At 41.7% G+C, this 13,003-nt stretch overlaps 1 protein-coding gene across 1 annotated transcript in view; it reads right to left on the bottom strand.

Moving 5' to 3' along the window:
* The window catches only part of LOC108794248 (dihydropyrimidine dehydrogenase [NADP(+)]-like), a 263,732-nt gene that overhangs the window by 179,927 nt on the left and 70,802 nt on the right, over positions 1-13,003 (bottom strand). Inside the window, exon 2 of the mRNA XM_018565259.1 lies at positions 2,091-2,201. Within this exon, the coding sequence (XP_018420761.1) occupies positions 2,091-2,201 (111 nt within the window). The remainder of the gene's footprint in view (positions 1-2,090; positions 2,202-13,003) is intronic.

The following is a 13,003-nucleotide window of genomic DNA, read 5'->3' as shown; positions in this document are numbered from 1 at the left end:
TGCCGCCCAAGGCAAATGCCTACTTTGCCTCGTGCTAGATACGCCCCTGCCTGTGCTTACAACCTCATGGCTGTATATCTGCAATGTGAGATTAAGTCATTGTTGCCTCTGACTGCTTATAAAATTTGGAGTAAGATACGGTGATGTCACTACTGTGCTGTCTCCTTGCGAAGAGCTCTGACATGAGGAAAAAGACCTGCCTCTAGCAAGATAGCCAGAGACACAGTACAGAATAAGGCATTGTAGGTCAGTAATGGGAAAAGATCAGGTCTAGTGGGACCACAGTTAATATTGATGGCTAGTCTCATTCCCTCTGCCTGCTTTTTTGGGCACAGCTTCCAGACTTCAGTTACTCTCTGATAAATGCTTTACACATTTTACTGTTAAAAAATGATATATTGATATTAAATATACTTTAGAAGATAATGAGATTCCTCTGCTTTTTGTAAAATTAAGCCACTTAAAGAATCTATAGAATCTATAGAATTCTTTGTAAAATTGTCACTGATTTTCTATGCATAGGAATCATATAGTTTGCTTTACTATTTGAATTTTCTCCCAATCATTTATAAAATTATGGTAAATATGTATACATTTCATACTTACAGGAAACCATGCCCTACCTGGCCTATAATAAAAATATATCATTATATAATTAATGATTTCATTAAAAAAGCTTGATGGCATAGACCAGGGCTCAAAATTTCACGTCCTGAGCTACTAGCCAGGCCTTAAAAGTCACTTGCCACCAGTTGCCCCATCTAATCCCTACCCTTCCCCAGCCCTAACTCTGCCTCTAAACACACCAGCGCTGTAATGCACGTTACAGAGGTCAGTGCTGTAAAGCACATTACAGAGCTCAGTACTGTAATGCACATTACAGAGCTCAGTACTGTAACGCACATTACAGGTCAGTAGTGCACGTTGCAGAGGTCAGCGCTGTAACGCACGTTGCAGAGGTCAGCGCTGCAATGCACATTGCAGAGGTCAGCGCTGCAACGCACATTGCAGAGGTCAGCGCTGCAACGCACGTTTCAGAGGTCAGCGCTGCAACGCACGTTTCAGAGGTCAGCGCTGCAACGCACGTTTCAGAGGTCAGCACTGCAATGCACGTTGCAGAGATCAGCAGTATAAAGAAAGAAAAGGGACTTACAGTTCACTTAGCTGGTATTCAGATGCCCTCTTCTTTCTCCTGGTGGTGGTCATGGGGAAGGGGGGGTGGTACAGAGATCCTCCATCTACCGACACAAAACTTTCTTTTCACGTCCCATGCTTTGTCTGTCCAATAGTAACTCTGCAGGCTTCCTCCCAGCCTATGGCAGCTGAGCTGGGCGGAGGAAGCCTGCAGGTGCCTGAAAGAGCCAAAGGAGCCGAAACTGATTCTCCTCCTCCTTGGCCGCTTCAGCTACAGAGCGGCCCAGGAGGAGGGAACACAAAAGCAAGCGATCGCCGCTCGGTAGTGTTCGATCACAGGTCCTGCTGGCGACGCACCCCCTCCATGGCATTCCACTCGCCTCCGCGCAATTTTCACTCGCAAATTGGAAATTTTGAGGCCTGTCATAGACCACACGTATACCTCCCCTGTAACTCCCTGATCCTCCTTGGGTGGACCCCGATTTAAGACCTAGGCCTTTTCTTGAATCTACCCCACCAAGCATCGATTTGTCTGATTTATAATTTCTATTTCTATGGTGTTTTCTCCCTGGGGACTTTATCTGCTGTTAACCAGTATTTCCCCCAAGATTTAACATCTGGTGATTTCTCATATGGCAAAGGCACCACTCATCTTGCCCAAATCTCTTTTGGCTTACGGGTCCCATCAGGTCCTTACAGGTCCAGACGACATGCTGCAAGGTAAGATTTTTATACTTGCAGCAGCACTCTGCACATAACACACAGCTATTTAATTATAATTTACATACCCAGTGTGCTGTGTAAATTATCATTTTTCCCAGAGTATGGTTTTAACTAGTAAATGAAAGTGTAATTGTACAGACCTCTGAAAACCTAGTTTCAAAACAAAAACATTAATCTACATGTATTCACAAAAAAAAAATATTATATCTCAAAGAAATGCAGATAGTACTTACGGAACAGTTCTTGTCAGTATTCCGCTTCCATTGCTTCTTAACTTGCTTCTTTACCATTGTAGAATGCAAAGATGCATGCATAGCAGTCTTGGGATTTAACACCAAGAGGTTCTAAAAATAAATAAAGTATTTAAAGGGGGGTTATAATTCACACTTCACATTAAAACTTTAATCAAAAGTGCACACGTGTCAGTAAAACCAAATTACATTATTACTGTACCCCAGCTCTTGCCATGAAAAAAGTGGTGTCAAGCTATTTCATATTATCTAAAGCAATCGTTCTCAACCCGTGTAACCCCAGGACCCACATTTGTCCTTGGTCATTAAGTTGCGACCCAAGTCACGCACAGCATTGTGGTGCCGCCCGTTCCGGTGCAGGCAATTGAACTGTGGGTGAGAGGTGCGTTTGGGGTGCCATTCAAATGAAACGCACCCCTCACACCAGAACGCGTAGTAAATGCAATTCCATGGAACAGTGCGTTAATGCACTGTACAAGTGTGAATGGACCCTCGAAAAACACTGACATACACACACAACCACAGACACAATCTCACACATACACACTCCACTTTTTTTTTTTTTTTTTAAAGATCCAACCAGTCTCCCTACCTTATGAGAACTGGAGGGGATCCTCAGCCTGGGGTCCAGTGTGGGCTGCTGTGCCGGAGCTCCATCCATATGTGCATTGCTTGTATAACTCCCTTGCGTGCCCTGTAGAGGTGTCGGGAGCCAGAACGTGACGTCACTCCGGTCCAGGCACCTCTACAGAACATTCAAGGAAGCTGTAAGCAATGCATGTATGAATGGAGCTCCCTCACAGACCCCACCTCAAGCTGACACTCAGCGCTGGGCAGCATATGAATGGCTGCTAGGCACGAGAACTGACAGTGCTGCTCTAGGGGGATGCCGAGAAGCCTCTCACCTAGAAAAGTGGAAGGCACATGGTGTCCCACTGAACACAGTGTCCCACTTTTGGGTGATGACCCACCAGTTGAGAATCAAGGATTTAAAGCCTAGGCAACAAATCACATGGCGTAAAACTACAATGAGTGTTTCATGTCATTAGATGCTACATAGAATCCATTGTTTTCAATCAGACAGACCCTTTCTGGAGAGTTTGAAATTAAACTGAAGGAGAAGCAAGATGCTGGTAGAAAGCAGAGTCTACATTTGTAATGAACAAATGTGACTTTATGTACATATAACATTTCAAATGATAATGACTTTTTAAAAACATTAAACACACAGCTAGCCACAACAGAATTCAAGGCAATATGTACAGCCTAGGCCTTGAAACCTGGTGGCTGCACAAGAACAGAGAAGTGTATCTAAAGATTAACACAGGGACTTGCAGCAACTGTGATGTATCTGCACTTCAGCAATCTTGTAATTAAGCATTTTACAGGTCCTTGTAAACTTAGTTTATAAAAAAAAAAAAACATTCACGAATGTATACAGTAGAAACATTTCACATATTTTTACCTGCTTGAAGACTGAGGTGTTAAACCCCGTTCCAGGCCATTGTTCAGTATTCGGCGCTGAAGTACTTTGACCGACATTTATTTAGTCATGCAATGCTGTACTGGAATTTAATTTATATATTTTTTGGAACAGATAGAGCTTTATTTTGATAGTATTTAATCACCACTGGGTTTTTTCTTTTTTTTTTTACTACATAAAAGTACTGAAAATTGTGAAAAAAAATCCAAAAACTTTCCCCTACTGTTTTATTTTATTATTTATGTTTTATTTAACATGTATTATTTCCCAATTTTTTTGTAAAATATAAAAGATGAAGCCACATCGTGTAAACAGATACCAAACATGTCAACCTTTAAAACGCATTTGTATGTGCATGTATGTGAAGGCGGATGACTCTAAAATAATTAAAGTGATATATGAAAAAACACAACTTTTTAAAGCTTTTTTTTTACACTTAACTTTATTGCCATCACATAAGGGGCTTACATACCCCTATGTGATAGCACAGATTCAGTGACAGGTCCTCTTTATGGAGACATCAGGGGTCTATTAGATCCCTAATGTTACCTAGGGACCCCAAAGAAGCTGATGAAGCAGAGATCTGTTTCATCAGCTTCTTCTCTGACTACAGAATCCGGAGATGTGACACACTAAAAATTGAAATATTGTAATACACATTGCTTCCAGGTACAGTAATTGAAGGGGAGATCAGCCATTGGAAATGTGCTGACGTCTCTCTGATCTAAGTGCAAAGACCCGCCGTGCCAGTCCCAGGCCTGCACAGGGGGACAGTGTAGCTCGGGATAGCTGGCCAAGTCGGTGGAGGAGGGATACACACTTTGCCAGCTCCGTACAAGCGATCAGGCAGCTCTAAAGCCACCTAAATGCTTATATGAAAACAGCCAATGCTGGCTGTAAAAGATGTTACAGTTTCCTGGGAACATGCAGGAAAACAGTAGCAGGAAAAGACAACTAAAATGCCCATCCACCCTCCTGTGCGAGCCATTCAACCATTTCATTACAACAGCTGGATGGTAAGCAGTTAAACAACACTTCACTAAAAGTAAGTTAAGCAAAATATAATTACTGATTAAACAAGAGTAGGCACAAGGAATACAGCTACGACTGAACCTGTAAGCTGAGGTCAGGTCTAATTTTCCATCCTCAATCCTCTTTCATTTATTGTTGAGGAGATTCACCTTGTTTTGGTGACCGTTGTCTTCAGGATAGAAAGTGATTTAGAGTCCAATATATGGAGCCATCACAGGAACAGAAATAGAGGGGAAATCTTTCAGGGGGACACTTGTTCCATTGACAACAGTCTGTGTAGAATGAGTCTTTATATACCATCCAAGCTGACTATATGTTTTCAAATTTCTCTGTACTATCTTTGTCCATTGCTACAAGTTGCACTATACACATCATATCATTTAATAAGTCAAGCTATTTGGCAAATGTAGGAGCTTGAATGGATTTCCAAGATGTCTGAGAATTGTTTGATGACCTGTAAATATGAAAAAACAAGACCCACAGAATCAACCCCTTGGTCAAGAAAATGGGAAGTGTCCCTTTGGGAACTGTTTACATGCTCTCAATAACCACAAAGAATGTACAGATTGACATTCCCACCAAATATGAAGAGCTTCTTGACCTGCTGACAGCTCCGCCCCGAGCCTGGCGATGCCCCGCCCCCCCAACCTGGTCACCAAGCTATGTGTGGAGGAGGGAGGGAGAAGGGAGGAGACAGGGAGCAGCCTCCCTGTCCCTTACTTGCTCGTCACTGGTTAGGCATCGAGATCAATGTCCTCAGTGGGTTTTTTTTCTTTTTTTTATTGGACAGCTTGGACCAATGGCGCTTTGCCAGTGGTCCAAACCATCCACAGAGCTCAAGCCTCTAACACAATGTAGAGGCTGTTGCAGCTTTTGCCTCACTATGTTAGGTTACATACAGTATCTCACAGAGGTGAGTACACCCCTCACATTTTTGTAAATATTTTATTACATCATTTCATGTGACGACACTGAAGAAATGACACTTTGATACAATGTAAAGTAGTGAGTGTACAGCATGTATATCAGTGTACATTTGTTGTCCCCTCAAAATAACTCAACACACAGCCATTAATGTCTAAACCGCTGGCAAAAAAAGTGAGTACACCCCTAAGTGAAAATGTCCAAATTGTGCCCAATTAGTTATTTTCCCTCCCCCGATGTCATGTGACTCGTTAGTGTTACAAGGTCTAAGGGGTGAATGGGGAGCAGGTGTGTTAAATTTGGTGTTATTGCTCTCACTCTCTCATACTGGTCACTGGAAGTTCAACATGGCACCTCATGGCAAATAACTCTGAGGATCTGAAAAAAAGAATTGCTGCTCTACATAAAGATGGCCTAGGATATAAGAAGATTGCCAATACCCTGAAACTGAGCTGCAGCATGGTGGCCAAGACCATACAGCGGTTTAACAGGACAGGTTCCACTCAGAACAGGCCTCACCATGGCCGACCAAAGAAGTTGAGTGCACATGCTCAGCGTCATATCCAGAGGTTGTCTTTGGGAAATGGACGTATGAGTGCTGCCAGCATTGCAGCAGAGGTTGAAGTGGTGGGAGGTCAGCCTGTCAGTACTCAGTTTGCTGAAGACAAGCAGACTAAGGACATGGATTACTGGAACCATGTCCTGTGGTCTGATGAGACCAAGATAAAAATAAAGCGTGTGTGGCGGCAACCAGGTGAGGAGTACAAAGACAAGTGTGTCTTGCCTACAGTCAAGCATGGTGGTGGGAGTGTCATGGTCGGGGGCTGCATGAGTGCTGCCGGCACTGGGGAGCTACAGTTCATTGAGGCAACCATGAATGCCAACATGTACTGTGACACACTGAAGCAGAGCATAATCCCCTACCTTCCGAGAATGGGCCGCAGGGCAGTATTCCATCATGATAACGACCCCAAACACACCTCCAAGACGACCACTGCCTTGCTAAAGAAGCTGAGGGTAAAAGATGATGGACTGGCCAAGCATGTCTTCAGACCTAAACCCTATTGGGCATCGGTGGGGCATCCTCAAACGGAGGGTGGAGGAGCGCAAGGTCTCTAACATCCACCAACTCCGTGATGTCGTCATGGAGGAGTGGAAGAGGACTCCAGTGGCAACCTCTGAAGCTCAGGTGAACTCCATGCCCAAGAGGGTTAAGGCAGTGCTGGAAAATAAATAATGGTGGCCCCTCAAAATATTGACACTTTGGGCCCAATTTGGACATTTTCACTTAGGAGTGTACTCACTTTGTTGCCAGCGGTTTAGACATTAGTGGCTGTGTATTGAGTTATTTTGAGGGGACAGCAAATATACATTGACATACAAGCTGTACACTCACTACTTTACGTTGTAGCAAAGTGTCATTTCTTCAGTGTCGTCACATGAAATGATATAATAAAAATATTTACAAAAATGCGAGCGGTGTACTCACTTCTGTGAGATACTGTAAGTAGTGGGGAAGCCCACTGCTGTGTAACCTAACTTAGCTGTCAAAAGCTGGATGCAGCACCACCTGTAATTAACAGGCAGCGATCCGCCCATGACAGATTACACAGCATGGAGGCTTTCCCTGCTGTGTAACCTGTTAGAAGCCTGTCTGAATGGAAAAAAAGCTGTCAGCTTCAGACTTGAAGCCGACAGCTTTTTCCTCCATAATACTAGGTGAGGCTCTGCCTCACTTGCCTCACCTGCCTCCCCCTGACCACGCATCCCTAGGTTTCAAAAAGGATAGTTTTTGTTTCAATTTACTAAGCTCAGCAAAGGAAATGTTCAATTTACCAGAGAGAGTCCAGTTCAGGGTCAAAGGTGATATTAATGTCTCCCCTAAAATAATACTGACTGTCAAATGTGTCCAGAAGATTTAAATATTTAGGATATGGTTTCCAAAAATTTGCCAAAATAAATCTTTTAGACATAGGTATCTGCCGAAAGAGTAAATTTTCAAATCAGTAAATGTAATCCCAGTGTTTTTATGTTTGGCATTAGGGACATCTTTTAACTTGGGGGTTGAGGCTACTGTATAATTTCTTTTGGTATTTATTGATGCAAGGTGGGTGATAATTCACAAGAAAAAAGGATGTCAATTCTCTTCTTATGTAGATGGTATAATATCTGTGATTTTTTATTTTAGTGGTTAAGGCCTTTTGCATTTGAGTATTTGAATAAAAACATTATAGAAATTAAAAGTTGTGCAGCAATTGATACAGTATATAAAGTGATGCCATCAGGGTGAGACAAGTCATTGGGAGCTGTAAGGGGCTACTGGGAGAGTATGTGATACATGGGTATGAAACCCTACTGGTTAGAATTGTATAAAGAAAACAACCCTGCATAGCAATAAAACAAGAACAAAAATGATATGACCAAATTTCCCAGCCAGGAAGGAGGGAGCCCCAGTAAAACAGTCAGGTGACACAAGCTCTTCTGGAGTAAGTTGAATAATATGAGGGGAAAGCATAATGGTTTGACGTCAAGGCCTGCAGGGGCCTTGGAATTAAATCATAGGAGTAGAATACAGGAGTGGAAGATCAGCTGCGGAGGGAATGGAATCCAGCTGAGGTTTTTTATCAATTCTGAAAAGTAATATTTAAACAAAATATAAAAAACACAGCTCAGCTTTCTTATTAAGAAGTTGCTTAAACATCAGTTTGTTCATGGGCACAAGATCTTTATGCTTCACTTACTCAGGTACCCCCTCACTCTAATGTTATTTCATCAGGAGCAGTTCTGTCGGGCACCTATCTGATAGATGAGGCCCTAAAGCTGTATGGTATGTTAATTCACCAACAACTTGTTTGTATGTGTCTAGCCTGCCCAACAACTTATCCCTAGTGTCCTCTAGGTCTTCTACATGAGAGCTGATTAGAACTACTTTGCCCCTTAAGCCTGCCATCTCTGACTTGTATGCCTCTTTGATGCAGGAGACATAGCGCTCAAGATCCAACCTTGTCTGTAAAAAGTAAATGGAGGAGCAGAGGCCTCCCATCATCTTCCTCCATGTTTGACTCATGGGACTGTTACCCTAGGTGTAAAGAGCCCATGGAGGAAGATCTTGGTAGGGGCAATTCAAGAATGCAGGCCAGTGAGTGAGGAGCCATTGTCTGATTAAGTTACTATGTGATGCACAAGCCTCAAAATAAACAAAAAAACCTACCTTTCCTGGCTGAGTTCATTGAAAAGATACAAGGTTGTGAATCAGCCCCTCCAACATTTTTTCATCTCACTGCAGCACAGCCTATATGACAGTGGCAACTCTGCTCTGAATGCAGGAGCAGTACTGTATCATTGCCACACCATCATAGGAAGCTGCATTAGGTGGACCTCACTGGCAGGCTCAACAGATATTTGTGGAACTTTGGAGAGGGACTAAGAAAAAACAGTAAGTGCATATGCACTTATAAGAAATTGCTGCAGCACATTCTTTTTAATGGTAGGCCTGATGACAGCTATACGTGTGAGTGATCAACTTTACTCCTTCACAGTGTAAATGATCACAGCTGAAGATCTGATCTGGAATAGATTGATTCATAGACAACAGATATGCCCTATGGATTTTGCATTCTATCGCCAGTAATTTAATCCAGGATTTCAATTAGCTCCCACTATTAATATGGTAAGCCTGCCCTGGGGTATAGAGTACCGGCTTCAAATCAATGGCAACCACTAAATTAATTGTTTAGGGTGCAAAGGACCATTTCACCTGTCCATAGAAGAAGTAAAAAGGTGATCTGCAGAAAAGGCTGCTTGCTGAAAATTGTCCCATTCCAAACCAAACCTCAGTTTGGACAAACCAATCCACTTGTTATGCTGCTGTAGCTAACAAAAAACAAACAGTTGTACCCAGCATGAAATTGAACAAGTTCAGTGTTTTTCCCTAACTTTTGATTTCCTTTAACTTCACCTGCATTATAAATAATGCAACGGGTAACGTATGGAACGTTATTGCAGAAAAAAATCAGCAAAAGTAGTTTACAATGATCAATCTCCAGAACAAAAACAACATTTGAGTGGAATAGTACACAACAAATAGCATTTTTCTCGTTTATCTTTTTGTTTTGTGAAACATAGTACATTACAACCACTTTTAGCATAATTGCTATCCAAGAGATAGCCTGGAAGCATTTGCTGTCTCAGGGGATATTGACCATAACTTCTCAATTTCTTTTGTAGATTAATACCAACTATACATGACATTTCTCAAGAAAGAGAAAGCTGTCATACTCTGATGTCATTTTATTCAGAATAATGGTTTGTGTGCATTTTTAACCAAACATTATAGTATACAGTCACCATCAGAGGTAAAATGTTTCACCAGGTGGGAAAGACAAAATTCATTGTTTCACTAGATAATGACTTATGTGCAATCAAAGTAGGAATGAGTGAAACCAGATTTTCCTGCAAAATACCGGATTTTTCCAATTTCCAAAATACAGTCTAAACCAGTCCCAAACCACACCATTGTTGGAGCGGATAAAATTGATATCTATGCATCAGCTTTGAGATAATGGTATGCACTGCATCCTGAAAGAACAATTGACATGTGACTGTGTGATAAGCAAATGAGGATCATCAAACAGAGCTCTTGGAGAAGGGACACTACAGGATGAATAGGACCCTGGGACAATCCACCCCGTGCTGGTATATACTGCCCACACCTGTTTATTAACACAGCATGCATGCTGGTATGGGGTAGGGGCATCTGATGGAATCTTCTTCCTATGTGAAGATCTGAATAAACCTAACTCACATGCTGGGACAGTGATCCTACCAATAGCATGGCCACATCCCTGCTATTGGTGCTGGTGCTGTATGGACTGGAAGTTTGCTCGTGTGGATGAAAAAATCAGCCGTAGTAAGTGCAAGGAGCATGGATGAGGGAGAATACTTCATTGTGGAGGCTTTCAGGAGAAACCTTCACATTGCCCTGATTTGGCACGGTGTCTAATTAGAGTCTCCATACTGTTTACTGAGGCTCTATCTTTGGGCATGCGAATGGCATGTAGATAGCACAATACATTTTCTGGCTAATGAATAGCGACAATTGAATTGGGTTCAAAAACACGACTATATTTTTTTTGTTCTTTTTCAAATTCTGCTTTATGCAGTTGAACATGTCTCCCAAGACCCAGTCTATGTGGACAGTGTGGCAACCTACTGACCTGGACGAAATTCACAGGCAGTGTCAACTCCCCAAGAAGACTCAGGGTAAAATCAAGTGTAGTTTATTCTAGACTTTGCAGGTTATACTGATGTTTTTCAAGCATTTCTTGAGGGAAAAAGCATCACAAAAAAGTAAGCCTTCTAATTGTATGGTAGGAGCTCTTTACTCCATGAGGGCAAAAACAATGATTGCTGGTCATGCAGTGTGCAGCAACCAAGGGCTAGTCTAAGTACAGCATAAAAGGTGGGAGAAACAATGGAATGTGCCAAGGCACAAACATATCAAAAAGCAACAATAAAACAGGCTTCATGTGGTAACACAGTTTTATTCCCCTGAACATATAATTCCTGAATTACATGATTCTCCAAAGATTAAACTGAAGCTACAAAACACTGGTCCGACCTCATCTTGGGTACACAATTCAGTTCAGGATGCCCTTGAAGTTAAGCGAGTCCAGAGAAGGGCAACAAAAATAAAAAGCTGGGACCTATACTATGAGGAAAGATTTTAAAAATTGTACGTATTCACTCTGGAGAAAAGCATCTAAGCGAGGATATGATTGTGATGTACAAGTTTAACAGTGATGGTAGAATCAGTATTAAACTGTTTACCCTAAGGTTCCTAAGGAAGACAAGAAGCCACCACCTGAGATTGGAGGAAACGAGGCTTAATCTCAAACTGCATAGAGGGTTATTTATGGATAGATCAATACAATTATGGAACTCTCTTCCTCAGGTGGTGTGAGCGGAGAGTATAGACACATTCATAAAGTTTCCTCAGTGAAGACAATATACAATGTATGGGAATTTTTAATGATTCATACACATGCACACAAACGCACACACTTAGATTGAACTGAATGGACCCGAGTCTTTATTCAACCTGAACAACTATGTAACTATGTAATACATTGCAAATATTAATATAAGAACCAATAACTGCTACACTGGCAATATTCCCAAATACATCATTCCTTCTATTAGATGTAAATAGCATGCATCATGCAGGTTATGCTCGTAGGCAGGACTTTTGGTTTGACATATTTAAAATGGCTGGCAGGTTTTATGTAAATAAGGTTTAATATGACCTAGTTATTCCATTGTGCTTGAAGCGTAAGGGTCAACCTCCCCTTCCCACAACATTGTACTCGATGACTTCCCAAACAAACATTATTGTTCACTAATGCATTTCCCATTGCAAATGGTTATTGCGCCTAAATGCCCTATTTTACAGAACTGTGTTAAAAGAAACAAATGATAAGAACACTACAAAATCAGAAGTAAATACGTGAACTCATAAATACTTTTTTTTTTTTTTTTTACAAAAGACCATGAGTTATATTGCACAAAGAGAAAATCAGTTGGCTGTGAACACCATCTAAATCTTTTGATGGACAAGTTAAGAGCTGACAGAGGGCTCTGAGAGTTAATGATGAGAACTTCACACAGAGCGCAATAGTAACTCTGCAGCAAAATGCCAGGTGGAACCGCTGGATATACATGATGTCTGACACTGACAGATTATTCCTCATTTTATAGTCCATAGTGCTTTGACAGAGCACAATTTTAGTAACCCTGCTTGTTTTACAGAAACTTCCTCAATCTGTTTGCAACTGTTTCTTTACTCAATGCTGCTGGTGCTTTTGCAAACACAAATCAATCAATCATGTTTCATTTATTTACTTTTTCTACTGTGATAAGAAATGTTAATTTTACATCCTTGTTCCTAAAATAATTTTTAACTGAATAATAAGTGAAATACCAAGGAAAGAGAAACCCTGACTATTAACTTCTGTATTTAAAGGAGAACTATGAGGTGAGTGATTTCCACTCACCTCATAGTTCTAGTAGATAGGCAGAGCCAGCTGTCACTCACGCAGCTGGGCGGATCTCGACATCAATGTCGGGATCCGCTCTGGCTGCGGCGTCTCAGTATAGCGCGAGCTGTAGCTCACGCTATACTGAGCTGAGGGTAACGGAGGACGCTAGTTTGTGTCCTCCCGTTACCCTAAGGAGAACTATGGGGAAAAACACTCACCCCATAGTTCTCCTTTAAGCCCTTTTAGTCTCTTAGATATAACATTGAAAGCATGAACTTATACTGTATCTGTTAATAAATGGAAAATAATTAGTTGTTGATCCTACCAGAATTCTTGTGAGCAGATAATGTCATGTGCTCCCTTACCCAGTGGCGTAACCAGAGTTATTGGCGCCCGGGGCAGAACATTTCCCCCCCCCC

The sequence above is a fragment of the Nanorana parkeri genome, unplaced genomic scaffold (genome assembly GCF_000935625.1).
Source record: "Nanorana parkeri isolate BGI_ZX_2015 unplaced genomic scaffold, ASM93562v1 scaffold824, whole genome shotgun sequence".
Lineage (NCBI taxonomy): Eukaryota > Metazoa > Chordata > Amphibia > Anura > Dicroglossidae > Nanorana > Nanorana parkeri.
This window is presented reverse-complemented; position numbering and strand designations above follow the sequence as displayed.